At 34.7% G+C, this 18,658-nt stretch overlaps 1 protein-coding gene across 1 annotated transcript in view; it reads right to left on the bottom strand.

Moving 5' to 3' along the window:
• The window catches only part of LOC124643840 (organic cation transporter protein-like), a 36,276-nt gene extending 17,919 nt beyond the window's left edge, over positions 1-18,357 (bottom strand). Inside the window, exons 1-2 of the mRNA XM_047182949.1 lie at positions 18,218-18,357; positions 2,881-3,293 (exon numbers count right to left, since the gene is read on the bottom strand). Coding sequence (XP_047038905.1) covers positions 2,881-3,245 — 365 coding nt within the window. The 5' untranslated portion in view covers positions 3,246-3,293; positions 18,218-18,357. The remainder of the gene's footprint in view (positions 1-2,880; positions 3,294-18,217) is intronic.
• Positions 18,358-18,658: the final 301 nt, after the last annotated feature.

The following is an 18,658-nucleotide window of genomic DNA, read 5'->3' as shown; positions in this document are numbered from 1 at the left end:
CGAATGCCTATCTCATCTTAACCCAGTTACCCGGGAAATAATAATTAACAAAAACAAAAACAAAACAAAATTGGATGATCACTTTTTTTTATGGGAAATCATCAAATAACACCTCCCGCTGTGGGTTAGCAGCGTGAGGGAGTGTCAGACTCTTATGGCCTTACTACAAAAACTTTAACAACTGTTTTACACTTGTCTAAAAAAAATGTGATTTGACATTTTTTTTAGACAAGTCTTAAACTGACGTTAAAAAGTTTTTGTGGTAAGACGGTATCTGACTAAAATTCACCATGTTCCTTCTTAAGCTCATTATGTACCATCGCCGCGGAACAATCCCCGGAATATAAACAATCTTGATATAACTTTTTATTTAAAAACTGAATTTAAAAATTAACATAAAAACAATAATAACAATTACGCACTCAATTGAACCATTATTTTAAGTAGTTTTATGTTAAGTAGATATGTATTCGTCTAAAGAGCCTACTAAAATGGAGTATAGCGTAATCTGTGTATATATAGCTGTTTTCCGTAGTTCTCCTTCACGAGTGAAATATTTTCCTCACCCGGTTTAAAAGTAGCTTACGTTCTTTCTCAGGCTCTTTTAAATGAATCACTTTAGTATTGTGTGTAAACGAGACAGAGAGACATAGTTCCTCCGCATTTATAATATTAGTAAGATTTTTTTTACCACAGTATACTTACCCGCGTTCCGTAGGAACTACTGCCCGTACCGGGATAAAATATAGCCTATGTTACTCGGGAAGAGTGTTGCTTTCCAACAGGGAAATAATTCTTCAATCAGTTCAGTGTAAACAAACAAAAAAATGTTTTTTCTTTATTATATTAGTGCTAGTATAGATTGGGCCAAACCAATTTTTTTCCATTAAGATTCGCAACGAGCAAATAAATTGTTATTTAACCATTGACATCCAATTACTATTAACATAAAAGGAATCGATTGTTTCAAGGCAACTCCTAAAATAATATGTAATTGTACAACAATCATTTTTTGTATGAATACATCCGCATTCTACAAGATCGCGTGCCTATATTAAACACTAGTTAAATACCGCAGTTTTGCTTGGTACTACTGCCTGTATCGTAATAAAATATAGCCTATGTCACTTGGGAAGAGCGTAGCTTTCCAACAGTGAAAGAATTTTCTAAATCGGTTCAGTAGTTTCGGAATATTTAGGGTACAAAGAGTACCTAGGCAACCCAATAGCCCTTGTTTAGACTGGTGTCAGACTTAGTGACTTATGACTACCCGTAACGACTGCCAAGGATATTCAATGACAGCCGGGACCTACAGTTTAACGTGTCATCCGAAACACAGTAAATTTTTTGTCTAAGATGTACTTAGAAAGTACATACAAACTTAGAAAAGTTGCATTGGTACTTGCCTGACCTGGAATCAAACCAACGCCTTTATACTTGAGAGGTTGGTTCTTTACCCACTAGGCCACCACGACTTTTGAAGCCGACCATAACATAGTTGGGAAAAGGGTACCCCGGAAATCCTTAATTAAATAAGTATATGCATTATCAGTCTTTTTTAACTTGAATATTTTAACTGATCTCATTCGCCCTTCGCGAACCAAAACTGTGTTACTAAAACGTTTTTTGCAATTATATAATTTAGATAAGAATATTTTATTAATATGTTTATTTTAATGTGCGTAAGTACTCGTTATGGCATCTGGGTTTGCTCGCGTTTTTAGACATCCGGCTCTTATTCACGGTTAATCCTTTTCAAGGCAATTTTTGACGTAGGTAATTGAGCAAAATATAATATGGTCGTAAGATGTAAAAATAACCACTTTACAATTGAGTGCCTTCTTTTTTTGAAGTCGGTTAAAATGGTGTTCAGTTCAGAATTGAGTGCCTTCTTTTTTGAAGTCGGTTAAAGGGGTGTTTTTGAGCATAAGAGTGTGTTCAAACCATACCGACTGTCTCACCCGGTGGTTTTGCAGAACTAAATACATCTATACATATAGGCAAAAAGGTTTTATTTACTGTTTAGCTTGTATTTAATGGCGTAATACAATATTTAATGATTTGGTTATTTGAATTGAATATTGTTTGGGGTGATTGCAGTTTTGCGTATTTAAGGTTACACTTTGTATATCTTATGCAATGTAGAACTTGTAAAACATATACATATATGTAGTTAATTATAATTAGTGACAAAAAATTGCGACAAACGAAACGTAGGTATCCGTCACGGCTTGTATTTTCAATTAATATTAAATAATACATATCATGTATGTTGTCATGTATGAATTTATGTGCATAATTATTTTTGTATGTACTTACAGGTTTTTTGTTAATTAATTTTAATTTATATATTTTAATAATTATTGTGCATAGAGCGTAGTTAATATAATAGGTACACGTATAATTAATAGTAAACTACTGGTGACATAAAAACAGACAGACAATTTAAAAACTAGACATTAATAATTAACAAAAAACATACATTTGTTTTACTTAATGTTATATTTAACTACTCAGTACTCAAAATAATGGTTGCCTAGACCTTTTAATCAACAACCATAAAATATTTATATAAATCCTTCAGAATGATCCAAAATATAACTACGGACGGAAAATATTGTTCGGCTAACTAAAAAAATATTATAAAAGCGAAAGTTTTTGAGTGTGTATGTGTGTGTATGTTTATTACTTCTTTACGCGTCCGTAACGTCCAAATGGATTTTAATGGAACTTGGCAGTCATATAGCTTATACTTTAGAATAATATACAGGCTATTTATTTTTCGGGCGCGTGAAATAGTTTCCACAATATACCAGTGAAACCGCCGACAAAAACAATAGGTAGCATGAAGTAAAGTTGCCAATAAAAAAATTCACTCACCTTTCTTCCACAGTCATATTCGCCAACTCCGGTATCCAACACCAATGTTCCTCAGGTACAATAGTCATAAATATTTGCGAAAAATACACAAACGCAACGAAAAACGCAAAAGGTATCATTAGTAGAAACAAAATCTTTTGATACAATCCAAATTCTCCTACATATGGCAACAAATCATCAAAGTCTGTGGTCTTTTTCTTTTCTACGTTATCTGTGGTCGTATTTTTTGGTGTGGTAACATCGGAACTGTCATTTTCGTAGGCTTTGTTGACGAAGCCGCCGCTTAAATCTATGTTAGATAAGTTATTCGTCGTGTTTTGGCTGTTGTCCTCTGAGGGGTAGGAATTTCTTTCTTGTGGTGCCATTTTTAAGATTTTTGCATAATCTTTTTTCTTTGAAGTGGTTATTGTGATCTGTAACAAGGAGAAAGGGACATTAAAATTACATATAAATAAAAAATAAATATTCACGTTGGTGTAAGAAGTAGGGGAGGCTGTTTGTTCTTTATATGCTTTTGCGCTAAAATGGCTTAAGTGATTAAGTTGAAATTTAGCATGGAGATAGGTGATATACTAGACATTAAGATTGGGTATTTTATTGAGATGAAATTAGACACGGAGATAGGTGGTATACTACAGATTAAGTTGGAATATTTTTTGTCCGGATAAGAACGAATTTGTGGAAATAATCTGGTATGACATCGTAAATAAAATCCGTTTTTGCTTATATCATGTAAATATTTTACAAAAAACTGGAGAAGCACTAGATAACGTAAGTATAGACGGACAACGAAATGTTACGCAGTTTTATCAGTTTTACACAATAGGTATGGACCCCTGAAAATAGTAAATATTGGTAACTAATTCTTAATTTCTGCATTTTTGAAGGTTTCCGCTTTAGTTACGGAACCCTAAAAAGTATCAATATAAATAATTCTTCATTTCTTTCTACATTGTCTGTTTCTACCCCAAATCCAAATCCAATCCAATGTTTAATGAGCAAATCAAATATTTAATACTTATCATATTCACACTTTAATAGCCTTAAAACGAAGCATCGAAGTAGTTCCGTCACGCTCTGAAACTCGGAGCTCCGTGACGTCATAGAAACGTCATATATAGTATTGTAAATTATATGGTTTTGCTTGTTATGTCAGAATAACTGTTTTTAACACGCTTCTATTAGGTCAAATATGTAATACTAGCTTCCGCCCGCGGCTTCGCCCGCGTAGAGTTCGGTTATATCGCTTTTCCAAGAGAATTCTTCAAAAGTCCGGATAAATACGTCGATAGTCTATGTTCTTTCTCAAGGTCAACTCTATCTCTGTACCAAATTTTACAAAAATCAGTTAAGTGGATTAGACGTGAAAGCGTAACAGGCAGACAGAGTTACTTTCGCATTTATAATATTAGTAGGAATTTAACTATGTAATGGAATCTAAGGTAACTAAAACCATCTTCCAAGGATCGTAGCGTCATGAAAATTGGCAGCTGTATGTAGTTCTGATGACAATACAGTAATATGGTACTGTCGAACTGATCTGATGATGGAGCCGGAAGATATGAACTGGAACTTCATGATGGAACATCGATAGTATCAAAGCTGTGTTTGGACTTGTTAGAAAAGTCTCGTAATGATTTTTACATGCACTTATACTGTTACTGTTACAGCCTTTTTATCGTCCCACTGCTGGGCTGCGGCCTCCTCTCACACGGAGAAGGATTGAGCATTAATCACCACGCTTGCTCAATGCGGGTTGGTGATTTCAGACTTTATAGTCCAGGTTTCCTCAAGATGTTTTCCTTCACCTTTTTATCAGCCATTGGTGTCTAAGTATACTTAGAAAGTACATACAAACTTAGGAAAGTTGCATTGGTACTTGTCTGACCCTGGAATCGAACCCACACCCTCATACTCGAAAGGTTGGTTCTTTACCCACTAGGCCACCACGACTTCACACATGCACTTATAGAAATTAATATTTATTAGACCATATTAATTAAGTCTTTAAGAATTTTTTACACTTTTACCGAACATTTACGAATGTTTTATATTTTTTATCCAAAAAGAGTCCTTGTAGAATAGAAAAGAATAGAATAGAATAGAATAAACGTTTATTGTCTCCAGTACTACAGCTAGGAGTAGTAATACACACAGAATTGTACCTAATAATAGGTATTTCATTGCAAGCGGATCCACGTGTAAGAGCTGATTCATCCTAATATATTTTGACATTGGCGGATAAAAAGTACTTCTTTAATAATTTACAAAATAAACTAATATTTTACTTACACGGTTCCATCCGCGTACCTGGGAACTACTGTCCGTACCGGGATAAAATATAGCCTATGTTACTCGGGAAGAGTGTAGCGCCCCAACAGTGAAATAATTATTCAAATTATTCAGAAGGTTCAGAAGTTTCAGCCTTCTTTTTTTGTATATTTATACCCTAAAGGCTCCAAAACTACAGAAACGATGTGAAGTTATTTCACTGTTGCCCAGTAGTTCTCACGGGACGCGGGTGAAACCGCTTGAAACAACTATTGTCATATAATATAATGTGTGACTGTGAACTTTTAACAAGGTCAAATAGATAAGTCTATCTAGTCAACGACCACATTTGACAGGTCATTCTAAGAATAGATTGTTTCATAAATAAATATTGTAGGTACTAACTGCAAAAAATACCTACGTATTTCTATTTTTATCTACGAAGCTAGACAATAAAGTTTTTTGAATAATTTTTGTCGCACCGTTGTAATCTCGACTTTAGATGCAATACGTGACATAAAAGCGGTTATGTGGGAGTTGGACTCATGCACTTAGGGTTCCGCACCATCTACTGTTATTTTGGTTTTGGTATTAAGTTGTTTTTGTTTGTATTTTTCCTCTTTGCCTCTGTCTACTATTAAAAAAAAAACATTTCTTTCTTTCTTATCTATCAATCATTAACGTTGTATTGTAAGGGCCTCCTAAAATAATCATGTTATTCTAGTTTTCAGTATTTTTTGTTACAGAGGCAACAATACTACGTCATCTGTAAAAATCTAAACAATTTTACTGTCACGGTTTTAAAGATACAGCCTGATGGTGATTACGGAAGGCGTGCGAAGTCTTAGTCTTAGTTTTTCCCATACAGAACTCTAAAAACCTTTTATGCACGTTTTTCCTAGCCACGACACTAAACTACTCATCGATTTTGTAATCTGTTGTAATCCAGGGTCATGGTGAATGACCAGGTCTGGAAACCAAGACCTTGGTACGTGTCTCTCAAGCTCTTAAAGCTTATTCACGATTTACGAGCACGATTACCGTAGAGCCGTGGTATAGAGTCGGCATTGAAGATAGAAGATTTAAAACCGTCCTAATATTCAATCTATCTTTTGTTTTGCTAACTAAAGATAGGAGTTTGATGTTACTTGTATGGGGCTAAAATCGATTATTGGAGATCTCTCGCGATTAAGAACTACAATCTCAGTATTTTCGATATTATAAGAGAAGTTTTCCAAAAACTTATTTTTGAACAACTGAAATGTGATAAAAACTGCTGAGATATGTTTGAGTGGCTAATTTAGATACATGGAGGAACGCTTACCGTCGTACCACAAAATCTTTTAAACGTCGGTTGAACACTTGTCTAAAAATTGCCAGATTAAGACATTGAAATTAGATCAATTTTGCAGCCACGCTTTTTTAGACAAGTGTTCAACAGATGTTTAAGTCTTTGTAGTAAGGACATTATTAGGAGCGGTATTTCTTATGAACTGATTGGAACCATATTCTTGTAACCGACTTCGAAAAAAGGAGGAGGTTCTCAATTCGACTATTTTTTTCTATTCTTTATTGAAAGGTAAGTACATTAGGAGGTTTAGTCACTACATATCTGACACTTGAAAAAATGCCGACCCATCCAAAACCCAACCTCGAAATTTGCTTAACCTTCCATTGATTAGCAAATCAATTTAACTACAACATTATATAACAGCGTTACTACTCAAGGTTAAACCACCAGTGAATGACCAGCGGTTACGAAACTGAACCTTGGTTAGTTACGTGTTTTAACTATCACGGTTAGTCATTGTGTCTGACCTAGGTGAATTAACTATTGTTTACAAATTGTAAGTTTATGGTTTTTTTTTAATTTTAAGTAGTTAATCTGTTGGGTAGAGATAAGAATTTAATTGTCATACACATTAATTTATCTCCCGAGCCTTTTCCCAACTATGTTGGGGTCGGCTTCCAGTCTAACCGCATTTGAGTACCAGTGTATTACAAGAAGCGACTGCCTATCTGACCTCCTCAAATCAGCAACCCTGTACCCCCAGGTAAAACTAGTTGTAAGACTTACTGGCTTCTGACTACCCGTAACGACTGCCAAGGATGTTCAATGACAGCCGGGACCTACAGTTTAACGTGCCATCCGAAACACAGTCTTTGGTGTCCAAGATATACTTAGAAAGTACATACAAACTTAGAAAAGTTGCATTCGTACTTGCCTGACCTGGAATCGAACCCACACCTTAATACTCGAGAGGTTGGTTCTTTACCCACTAGGCCATTTTGAACGTCAGAGCGACGTATATGGGCGACCAAACATAAAACAATATGTATTGTAAACATCCGAATTTATAACTAACCTTCTCCCTTTTGGGAAGTCCGTTAAGAGTACGAACGAAATACATAATTAGAATCACTATTTTTGACCTATATTGTTACAATGACTTCTGTCAAATCAAATTAGCAGCTGGGTGCAAAATCAAATGTATTACACCTTAACATTTAAATAAATTCAACAGTCAAATTGCAACCTTCAACAATATAAATTAGAGTTTATTTTAATTTATAACCGCTGATTGATAAATACCGATACGATATGTATACTACAATTAATTATTCAATTTGTAATCGGTGCAACTGTTGCAAAAATTACGGTGACCAGATATAACTGATTTGTTGGGACAATTCATTTGTACGAACCACTGAACTAATTTAAATAAAATTGGATACTTAGGTACAGAGATAGTCTAGAGCTTGATAAAGGACATAGGCTACTTTTTATTTTGGTGCATTACTTAATTATCTTGCAAAATTAAAAATGTATAACTAATAGCTTCGGCCAAGGGATTCACATGCGACCCGTGAAAACATGTTTTACCCTGGATAAAAAGTAGCATAAATCGTTCCTCAATAAATAGCCATGTAAGATTTTTAGTCCAGTAGTTATTGAGACTAGTGCGTTTATAGTAACAATGGCAGTTTTATAATAATAGTACACTGTTACACCCGCGTCCCATGGAAACCGCTTCCTGTTCCCAGATAAAATATAGCCAATGTGACTTGAGAATAATGTAGCTTGCCAACAGTGAAAGACTTTTATAGAGCAGTTCAGTAGCTTTGGAGCCTTGAATCATCAATGCTCTAAAACTACTGAATCAATTTGAAACAACCAAATAATGTAGCCTCTTTATAATAAGCATAGAAGTAGGATACATGAGAGTCAATCCCGCCGGGGCTGCGAGGTCGTTAAGAGGTTCGCGAAAGAGTTACCGCGGCCCTGGTGCATAAAAGATCTACGACGGAACACGACGGTTTTTAGTCAGTAAGAGTCTGAGGCTGCCTCACAGCTGCTAACCCACTGCGGGAGGGCGAGAGCGATTTGATGATTTTTGCAATCGTTAAAAAAACATGAGAGTCAATGCGGACAAACAGTCCGATTCAGTCATTCATTTAATGATATATTACCTTAACAAACTATGTTATCAACCTTGACTTGACATATAGCCATGCACTATTAAATACATGTTTTTATACCATCTGTAGATAATTATATATTGCACTAGTACATCGTAAATAGTGATTTTGTCCTTACTTTTTATAACGATTCACTCATCATCTCATCTGCCTAACCTTTTCCCAACTATGTTGGGGTCGGCTTCCAGTCTAACCGGATGTAGCTGAGTAAAAGTGTGCCACAAGGAGCGACTGCCCTTTCTGATTTCCCCAACGCAGTTACCCGGACAGCCCAATACTTCTTGGCAATACTGGTTGTCAGACTAACTGGCTTCTGAGTACCCATAACGACTGCCAAAGATGTTCAACAACAGAATATAATATTGAACATAGTAAATAGTGATTTTGTCCTTAATTTTAACGACTCGTCACTTAGGTAATAGTAACTAAAGGAACAGCCGCTAAGGTAGGTAACCAAAAGAACGATATATTAAAACTATGTAAATACGAAGCATGTTGTCTATATCAATTAATGTTCGCATTTCATTCATCATCCTCCCGCCCTTGTCACAATTTTATTCGTGATCGGCGCAGCATGTTTTCTTCTTCCATACTTTTCTGTCTGCCTATCATAAATATGCCTGTAATATCTAGCCATATATCGTCTTTAACACAATTCATCCATTTAATATTGGGTCATTGCATGGTTTAGAAAACCTCATTCATTCTATTTTATTGGATGTTCATTATATTTTATTAGCTGTTGATGCTCAATTCAAAGTGATTTACATAAGTTTGCTTTTATTATGGCTGTTTTATAGAAAACAATGCATATTTTAGCAGACATCACACTTTTTATTGGCTTGACCACAAGGCACGTGAATTGAAAATCTTACCTATATAAGTATATAAGTCAGAGAGCGTTTATTCAAAGTTAAAATCATCATTTCTCGAATGTTAGAATTACATGAGACAGCCCTCCAAACGCCCACCCTTCACCACTGCCTATGTGTTTTTGCTGGGAAGAAGAAGTGGCGCAACAAACTACCCAGCAACACATGTCTTTCAAGAAATATTTCAGGTTTTGGAAAGGACTATGGGATAATATGAAAAATGAAAATAGAAAAGCCATTGTACGATGCAAAACAAGAAGAATTTAATATCATGGGAATCATAGTAATCATAAGTTTGTATATTTATATCAACTCTGTTACAGCCTTTTTATCGTCCCACTGCTGGGCACAGGCCTCCTCTCACATGGAGAAGGCTATATATATCAACTCTACTAATGTAAAATTTCACGTAAACATTATTGCAGAAATAATGATAAGTTTGTACATACGTATTAACTATGTAAATATTTCAGGTAAAAATAAATACAGAAAAAAAACATACGCTTATGCAATTAATCCAATAAAATTAATAAAATCAAAATTATCCATAACACAAGCTTCCTTAAAGTTAAAACTACAAATATCTGACCTACTTCATTACTCACGCCTGATTACAAAGTTTAATCACGTCGTGTATTGACCATGTGCGCATTGAAATTACATTATAGGTACCTATCTACCTACAATGTTGGAATCAACTTTTAACTGTATATGTTAACCTTTTAAGGTCTGTAAGTTATGGTGTGACTGTATTGGACGTTAGAAAAGGCTATGTAGATTGGTATTACCTTTAAAAAATAGATTTAAGTACTTCATCTAACGCTGAACCAATTTGAAAAATTCTTTAGCTACACTCTTCCCGAGTAACATAGGATATATTTTATCTAGGTACGGGCAGTAGTTCCTACGGGACGAGGGTGAAACCGCGGGAAATCGGCTGGTTATTTATATTACAAAATGGCTGAACCAATGGAGATGACATGTACTTAATATAGGAAGTAGTTCCCTCGGATACGAGTTGTTAATATTAATTTAAAAAACTCAATAAATTACGTTTTTTTACACATTGTCATACAAGTATCGTCTGCCTTTGCTACTATTTATTTGAAACGGCTACACATCACTTAAATAGTAAAGCACCTTTTCCTCAAACGAGGAAAGTCCACACATTAACCAATAACTTAGTCACCCTACTAGAGTGGATAGGCATTTATCTCAAGGATAAATTTCGCAAGTTTTAGTCCTAACGTTCAAACTATATTATTTCATGCGACCGCGCCCGACTTATGCTGAGCTACCTATTATTATTTACGACTGATTTTGTATTTGGAGCAATTTTGGACTATAAATTTAACCATGTTTGCTCAAGGCGGATTGGTGTTTTCAGACTTTAAAGCCCAGGTTTCAGACTTGGAATCGAACCCGAAATTCCAGAATTCCAATTCCAGATTTGGAATCGAATTCTAGATTACATATTGAGAAAAAGAAGTCGTGGTGACTTAGTGGGAAAAGAACCAACCTCTCAAATATAAGTGAGTGGGCTAGATTCCAGATCAGTTAGGCTACTATCTGCCGGGGCTACGGGATTGTTCGAAAGAGTTACCGCGGCCCTGGTACATAAAAGACCTACGACGGAACACGATGGGTTTTAGTCAGAAGGAGTCTGACACTCCCTCACCGCTGGTGACCCACAGCGGGAGGGTTGACATCGTTAAAAAAATACCAATGCAACTTTTAAAAGTTTGTATGTACTTTCTAAGTATAGCTTAGACACCAAATGCCTGTATTTCGGATGGCACGTTGAACTGTAGGTCTAAGTTATTATTGAACATCCTTGGCAGTCGTTACGGGTAGTCAGAAGCCAGTAAGTCTGACAACCAGTCTTACCAAGGGGTATCGGGTTGCCCGGGTAACTGGGTTGAGGAGGTAAGATAGGCAGGAGCTCCTTGTAAAACACTGGTACTCAGCTGAATCCGGTTAGACTGGAAGCCGACCCCGACATAGTTGGGAAAAAGACTAGGAGGATGAAGTTATAACGAAGTGGCTAGGCAGATTGACCTCGAAGATTCTTCTGGAACATTCTTTCTAATGATTTGACACTGACTTATAATTTCTTACTTGCTTTGACCGTCACCCAGTTATTTAAGCATAACTTGAAAATACCATTAAGTTGGCAAAAAGTCGTTTACGTGAAAGCATTGATCTCCACTACACTAATATTATAAAGACGGAATTTAATACATATTAATAGGTAAAGAGGAAAAGTATTTTTATTTGTTTGTAATGGATAAACTCAAAAACTGTTTCAAAATCAAAATCAAGATCAAAAATCATTTATTCAAACTTGGCTGCAAGACAGCACTTTTTGAACGTTAGGAATGTACAATAGACAGCCCCCAAAACGCCCACCCTTCACCACTTCCTATGTGTTTTTGCTGGGAAGAAGAAGTGGCGCAACAAACTCCCCAGCAACACATGTCTGTCTGTTAGGTTAGAAGAACCTTAAACATTGTTTGATATGTACATTTGTATACAATGTAATTTGTATTCCACAATAGAGGACAATATGCAATATTGACACAAAATTACAGTAAAAATGTACTACTTAAAACTACTTTACCAATTAAAGAAAAAAAACTGTTAGTATTGGAAAATTTGAATATAAGCTCTTTTTATAATAGGATAGTTTTAATCTTTATTTTTTGTAAATCATAGTACTTACTTACCTAATAAAGATTTTTTTTTATTTACCCAAAAATCAATACCTAGGTACGCTAAAATATACCTAAGTGTTTTTATACTAATTAGTGTTCATTCATTCTAAAATCAACGCAGAATAAAATATTACCAACTCTGTACTAACCAATTAGGCATTAATAACCAATCAAAATTGGTCTTTATTCACATACAATTAAAGTTTAAAATCAATTTCCTAGCACCACAAACTCATATTGTCCGCACAATTTTAATTTTGCGGTACAAAAAGTTGGCTTAAAGACCTTATTGAATTGACTTAAGGTTGAATATTGATTGATTGATTGTGTTAATAACGTCTTTTATAAGTTTGTAAACGCCGGCAATGACCTGTTTTGGTACTCATGACCACGAACGGTAATTGTACTTTAATAATTATTTGTTTGAGAAGAGAATTATAAAAAAAATATGGATACGATTTGTTGAAGAAATGTTTTTAATATTCATTTATTTATTTAATTAAATCAATAACCACGCCCATTCATGAAATAATTATTCAATTAAATAACACAATAGGCAAAATTACATTTTTAATTTTAATTTTATTTTATAAAATATAGATGGGCGGTGGCTTAGTTGGTAAAGAATGAACCTCTCAGGTAAGTGTGCGTTTGATTCCGGTTCAGGCAAATACAAATGCATTTTTTTAAAGTTTGTATGTCACTTTCTAAGTACATCTTGGATACCGCACCGTTGACTGTGTTTCGGAGGGCACGTTAAACTGTAGGTCAAGGCTGTCAATGAACATCTTTGAGCCAGTAAGTCTGACCATCAGTCTTACCAAGACGTAAGTACTGGGTTGCCCGGGTAACTGGGTTGAGGAGGTCAGATAGGCAGTCGCTCCTTGTAAAACACTGGTACTCAGCTGCATCCGGTTAGACTGGAAGACGACCCCAACATAGTTGGGAAAAACCAATTAAGAAACCATAGTTATCCTAAATTGTCACTTTGAATGGAAGAAACATTAGAATTACTTTCATTGTCAAGTCATTACGAGTATTTTAATACCTACCTTTCCGTGATGAAAATGATTTAATAAGTAAAGCTAATTAATTATGACCGTGATAATTAATTTTCTGTCAGTCAAAGTAAAGTTAGTTAAGAAGTTTAGTATTTTTTTTGTTAAGTAAAACACACGACAAAGAAATAAATAATAATGCCTAGCCTCTTCATTACTATGTTGGGGTCAGCTTCCAGTCTAACCTTATGCATTCGAGTACCATTCATTACACAAATAAATAAATCACTCAATTTTAATTTAGTTTTCCATTAATTCTGAATTTTCGAAATCTGTTCAGCAGTTTTATAGATTTCACGGTAAAAACACACATTTTTTTATTTTTAAAATAAGATGGCATATCCATTCTAAAAACGATTAAGATCTATGTCAAGCCGACACTGAGCGCTAAGGTTGATTTTAATTACTCTATTCACTAAAAAATACACGTTTTTTTACTGTTTTTAAATTGTTGTAGTATGCGTTATTCCTAGTGGGATTTATTGACAGTTTTCTTAGTACTTTAATACCTATTTTTTTAGGGAAGACTATATTACTTAATTTAAGCTATTTATAGTGTGTAATTTATATTTATGTAAATAGTTCTTAGTAATTGCTACTAAGTACCGAATACATACCTATTCAATATTATAAAGCTGAAGAGTTTGTTTGAACGCCCTAATTACAGGAGTAAGTGGTCCGATTTGAAAATTATTTCATTTTTTGATAGTTCATTTATCGAAAAAGGCTTTAGGTTGCTCTTTATCCGACCAAGCGAAGGAGTTCTCAAGGGACTCGAGTGAAACTGCGGATAGAAACTAGTCTATAATGAGGTAGGTACTAACTCTATACTAATATAATAGAAAGGAACATTTTTTTGTACCCTAAAGGCACCGAAACTATACAAACGATTTGAAAAAAAAACGACTTACTAGTACATTAAAAAGCAAATTATAGTAATGAAGCATAAAGGTTGCAAACTTATTTACGTCACAACACGGCCAAGAACCTCAGCTGACTAAATGTCAAAAGTTTGTTGACCTTTCTAATATGTAGTTTTGAAGTTGCAGTGTAAAAAATACTTCAGTCTATACTTAGATATCCATTAATATAATAAGTAAAGTAATAATAAGAAGTGTTTGTTACGTGCTAATCTCGGAAAGTCAGACTTACTGCCTTCTGACTACCCGTAACGACTGCCAAAGATGTTAAAATGACATCTGGGACCTATAGTTTATCGTTCCCTTCGAAACTCAGTCACTGGTGTGCAAGATATACTTAGAAAGTAGGTACATGCAAAATACATGATAAGTTGCGTTGGTACTTGCCTGACATTTTTTTTTCAACGACGTCAAAAATCATCAAATGACCCCCCTCCCGCTGTGGGTTAGCAGCGGTGAGGGAGTGTCAGACTCTTACTGACTAAAAACCGTCGTGTTCCGTCGTAGGCCTTTTATGTACCAGGGCCGCGGTAACTCTTTCGAACAATCCCGCAGCCCTTAGACTGGAAGCTGACCCCAACATAGTTGGAAAAAGGCTAGCCAGATGATGTTAGGAAGCCACATATCGAAACAGACTTTATTTTATCCGGGTACGTCAAGAAGAAACTACGTGAAACCGTGTAACATACTTAAAAGAATAAGAATAATAGCACACATCCTAATCTTTTTTTAATAAAGTCTGTGAACAAGGAAATGATATATGCTAGCTATATGATTACACTTAAAGTTCCGTGTATTTACAAGCATGCAATTTGCATAACTAACACAATACTAGGTTTGCCCCTGGCGTCGTTCGAGGTTTACTGTCAAATTATAGAGCAATTTGCCAATTTAGATTAATGGTTTTATGCTTGTTTTTTCAGTTTTTTTTTTTTAGATAATTGGTTGGTTAAAGGATGTGGGTTATTCTAATATCACGTACACTTAAGTATAAATCAGAATTTATTTAATTAAATTAGATAATAATACTCACAGATCTTACTTATGCATAAAGGTAATGAAAAAAAGAGTAATTATCGCAAAGACGCGAATAAACTGAAAAAATAACATTTAAAATCTGATCAGACAAAATGTGCAGAGTCAATTAAACCAATGTCTATACTATATATATGTTATATATTTCAATAATATCTTCATTGAAAATATAGCACTGTATATTTATTAATATGTCAAGCCATAAAGTGTGCGAAGTGAACTCGCAAAAGCGTCGCGTCGCCACAGACGCAAGTAACAATTAGATTATCAGTAGAACTTAACAACTCGGTATCAAAAATATATAATATATTTCTCTCACAATTGAAAAAAAATCGTAAATATAGGAGTGTCTGACGTTTTATGCATTTAACGTCACACTTGCTATTATGAAAACGCTCGGAAAAAACTGGTTAACAATTAAAAGAGCCTAAAGTACTGAATTACTGTTATAATTTATGTTCCGAACACTAATTAACAAATTGCAAACAAATAATATTCGAAGAGTCCTTGGATTATAATATTGTCGGAGGAAAGTGTTACGAAAATTAATATGCACCAATTAATAAAGTTAGTAAATTACTTATACTTAAACCTAACAATATGCATACTTATCTATTTTAATAACTAGCCGTTTTCACACGATTTCACCCGCGTCCCGTGGGAACTACTGCCCGTACCGGGATAAAATATAGCCTATGTTACTCGGGAAGAGTGTAGCGCCCCAACAGTGAAAGAAAATTTCAAATCGATTCAGTAGTTTCGTAGCCTTTACGATCATAAAAAGTTCTCGCTAAAAACATCAGTCAGCTGCGCAGGACACATTATAGTGCAGGCACAATTAGCTTGGACACAGCCTAGGTGCACTCACTATTCCTTCACTGTCTTAGCAGTAAGTTACGACAATCATCTACCTAGGCTTTTCCCTAACTATATATGTTGGGGTCGGCTTCCAGTCTTATCAGATGTAGCTAAATACCTGTCAGTGTTTTATATTTAGCAATTGCCTATCTGACCTCCCAATCCAGTTACAAGGGTAATCTGGTACTCGATATCCCTTGGTGTTTTCTGGCGTCTAGGATCTTTTATTATTGAAAAAAATATTGAACCTGGCTATTTACATATAGATTGTGAACTTCTATTAATAACCCCGGATGAGATAAAAATATAGCACTTTAGTTTGAACTTGATCTTTACTATTTTAATTCTGTTTTTGTATCTAACTTACTTATATTCTATTGCATCTAAGTAACATTAATCTTTTAGATAGTAAATGCATATTTTAATATTGCATGCGGAAATATAGAAGCAATGTTGTTGTGTCGTCATCATCATTTTCCTAACTATGTTGGGGTCGGCTTTCAGTCTAACTGGATGCAGCTGAGTGCCAGTGCTTTACAAGGAGCGATTGCCTTACTGACCTCCTCAACCCAGTTACCCGGGCAACCCAATGCCCCTTGATAAGACCTGCAGAAGTGCAGACTGAACAGTCATTGGCAATTTATTTTAAGAAAATCTTCCCATTAAAGTTTTCAGGCGATCTGATACCGGCTAAATACCTGATCTTTCTAATGTGCGTACTACCATTCATCTTCATACTGATTTATGACTTAAAGTTTGCAGTGTACGAGTGCTCCTTACTACAAACACTTGAACATCTGTTGAACACTTGTCTAAAAAAAGTGTGTCTGCAAAACGGACCTTATTACAACGTCTTAATCTGTCATTTTTTAGACAAGTGTTCAACAGACGCTTAAAAGTTTTTTTAAAAATAAGAATTTTGGACAACAATTTAATTAAAATTTTAACTGGTATAAAAGAGATAATTTCGCATGCATTTATGCAATCACATCAAAAATGCATGAAGCTATAAAATGTCAGTTTTCATTGCAGTTTTAATTCGACAGCTGTTAACCTAGGTTTGTAAATTTTAATATCAATCACAAAACTGCATTGGTGCAGTTGGTTGAATGGCCGTGTGATTTCCTATGTGTTTACTCAGACAAGAAGAAAATAAAATACAAAAAAAATAGAGATTTTAATTTATTTTTACTGATATAGATAGTAGTTTAGAATAAAATAAATCCGAAAGAATTTGTTTTTGTCATGTATTTATTATATACATTTAGGTAATTCCGGCGTAAAGGCCTTTATTTATGTAATACATTATTTTATATATTGTATATAAATTATATATGTATGTTAAACTTTCATAGTAAACTTTAAATGTTGCAGGGTTAAAACCCTGTAAACAGTTACAGACTTTTAATTTGTTTTCTAAAAATGGTTTCTTCTAGCTAGATGAAAAATTAATTATTTGGTAATTTTGAGATGCCATAAAAGATCGGATTTTCATAGATTCTTCCCACTTTCTATATTTCCAAAATTATAATATTAAATACACCATAATATCAATAAATAAAATTAAAGCATTGCGTTTATAGTCCTATCCTTAAACAAGGTTAATGCCTGCTACTACTTAATTACTTCGAATTTGATAATAAAATAGACTCAATTTTTATAACTATTAGTCTCTTTCGAGAAATTAGTAAGCGATTAGTGGAGTCCACTCGTGACCAAAGGGCTGGCCTATACTTCGGTCAAAGGATATGCATTGCCATCCAGCGTGGCAATGCAGCCAGCCTTTTGGGCACGATCCCAGCTGACAGCGATGCGGATGAATATTTTGATACTTAGTTTTAATATTTCCCTATAATAAGATCATTTTGTAAAACTATTGAATAAAACAAACTTTAAATTACTATTAATAAATAGGGATGTATTGTAGTAAGCTTTATAACACATTTATAAATGGTTCATAGCGTAGGTCATACATAGGAGAGTCATAAGAGAACATAATGCTATTAAAAATAATTAAACTGCACCTATTTTTCTCAAAGTTCTACACCACCTCCGTATACCATATACTAAAATCACCACCCCTTAAAACATATAACCACCCTATAAACAAAAACACGAAAAAAACTCACCAATGCTCCCTAATCTCTAAACCCGAAAAACTCGGAACTCGAAAGTCGAAAGTCGGAAAACTGGAGCACAACACAACACAAACACTTTGGTACTATTGTGTTACAACATTACCGGTCGGCAAACGCTACGCGCCTACTCTGACTGGTGAGAAAAACCTAGCCTTGCTATATAAATAGTGGATTTTAGGTGTTTTCGTAGTGGGTGATATGCTATAAATTATAGTTGGGGTGACGGTGATTTTTTGGTCACAGATAGATAGATAAATAGATAGATATTCTTTATTAGGTACACCAATTTTTCATTTTTAGGGTTCTGTACCCAAAGGGTACAACGGGACCCTATTGTTTTCGCTCCTCGGTCCGTCCGTCCGTCCGTCTGTCACCAGGCTGATAGTTAGAGAGTTGAAATTTTCACAGATGATGTGTTTCTATTGCCGCTAT

Source organism: Helicoverpa zea, chromosome 28 (genome assembly GCF_022581195.2).
Source record: "Helicoverpa zea isolate HzStark_Cry1AcR chromosome 28, ilHelZeax1.1, whole genome shotgun sequence".
NCBI lineage: Eukaryota > Metazoa > Arthropoda > Insecta > Lepidoptera > Noctuidae > Helicoverpa > Helicoverpa zea.
Note: the sequence above shows the minus strand (reverse complement) of the source record. Positions and strands in the feature narration are given on the sequence as shown.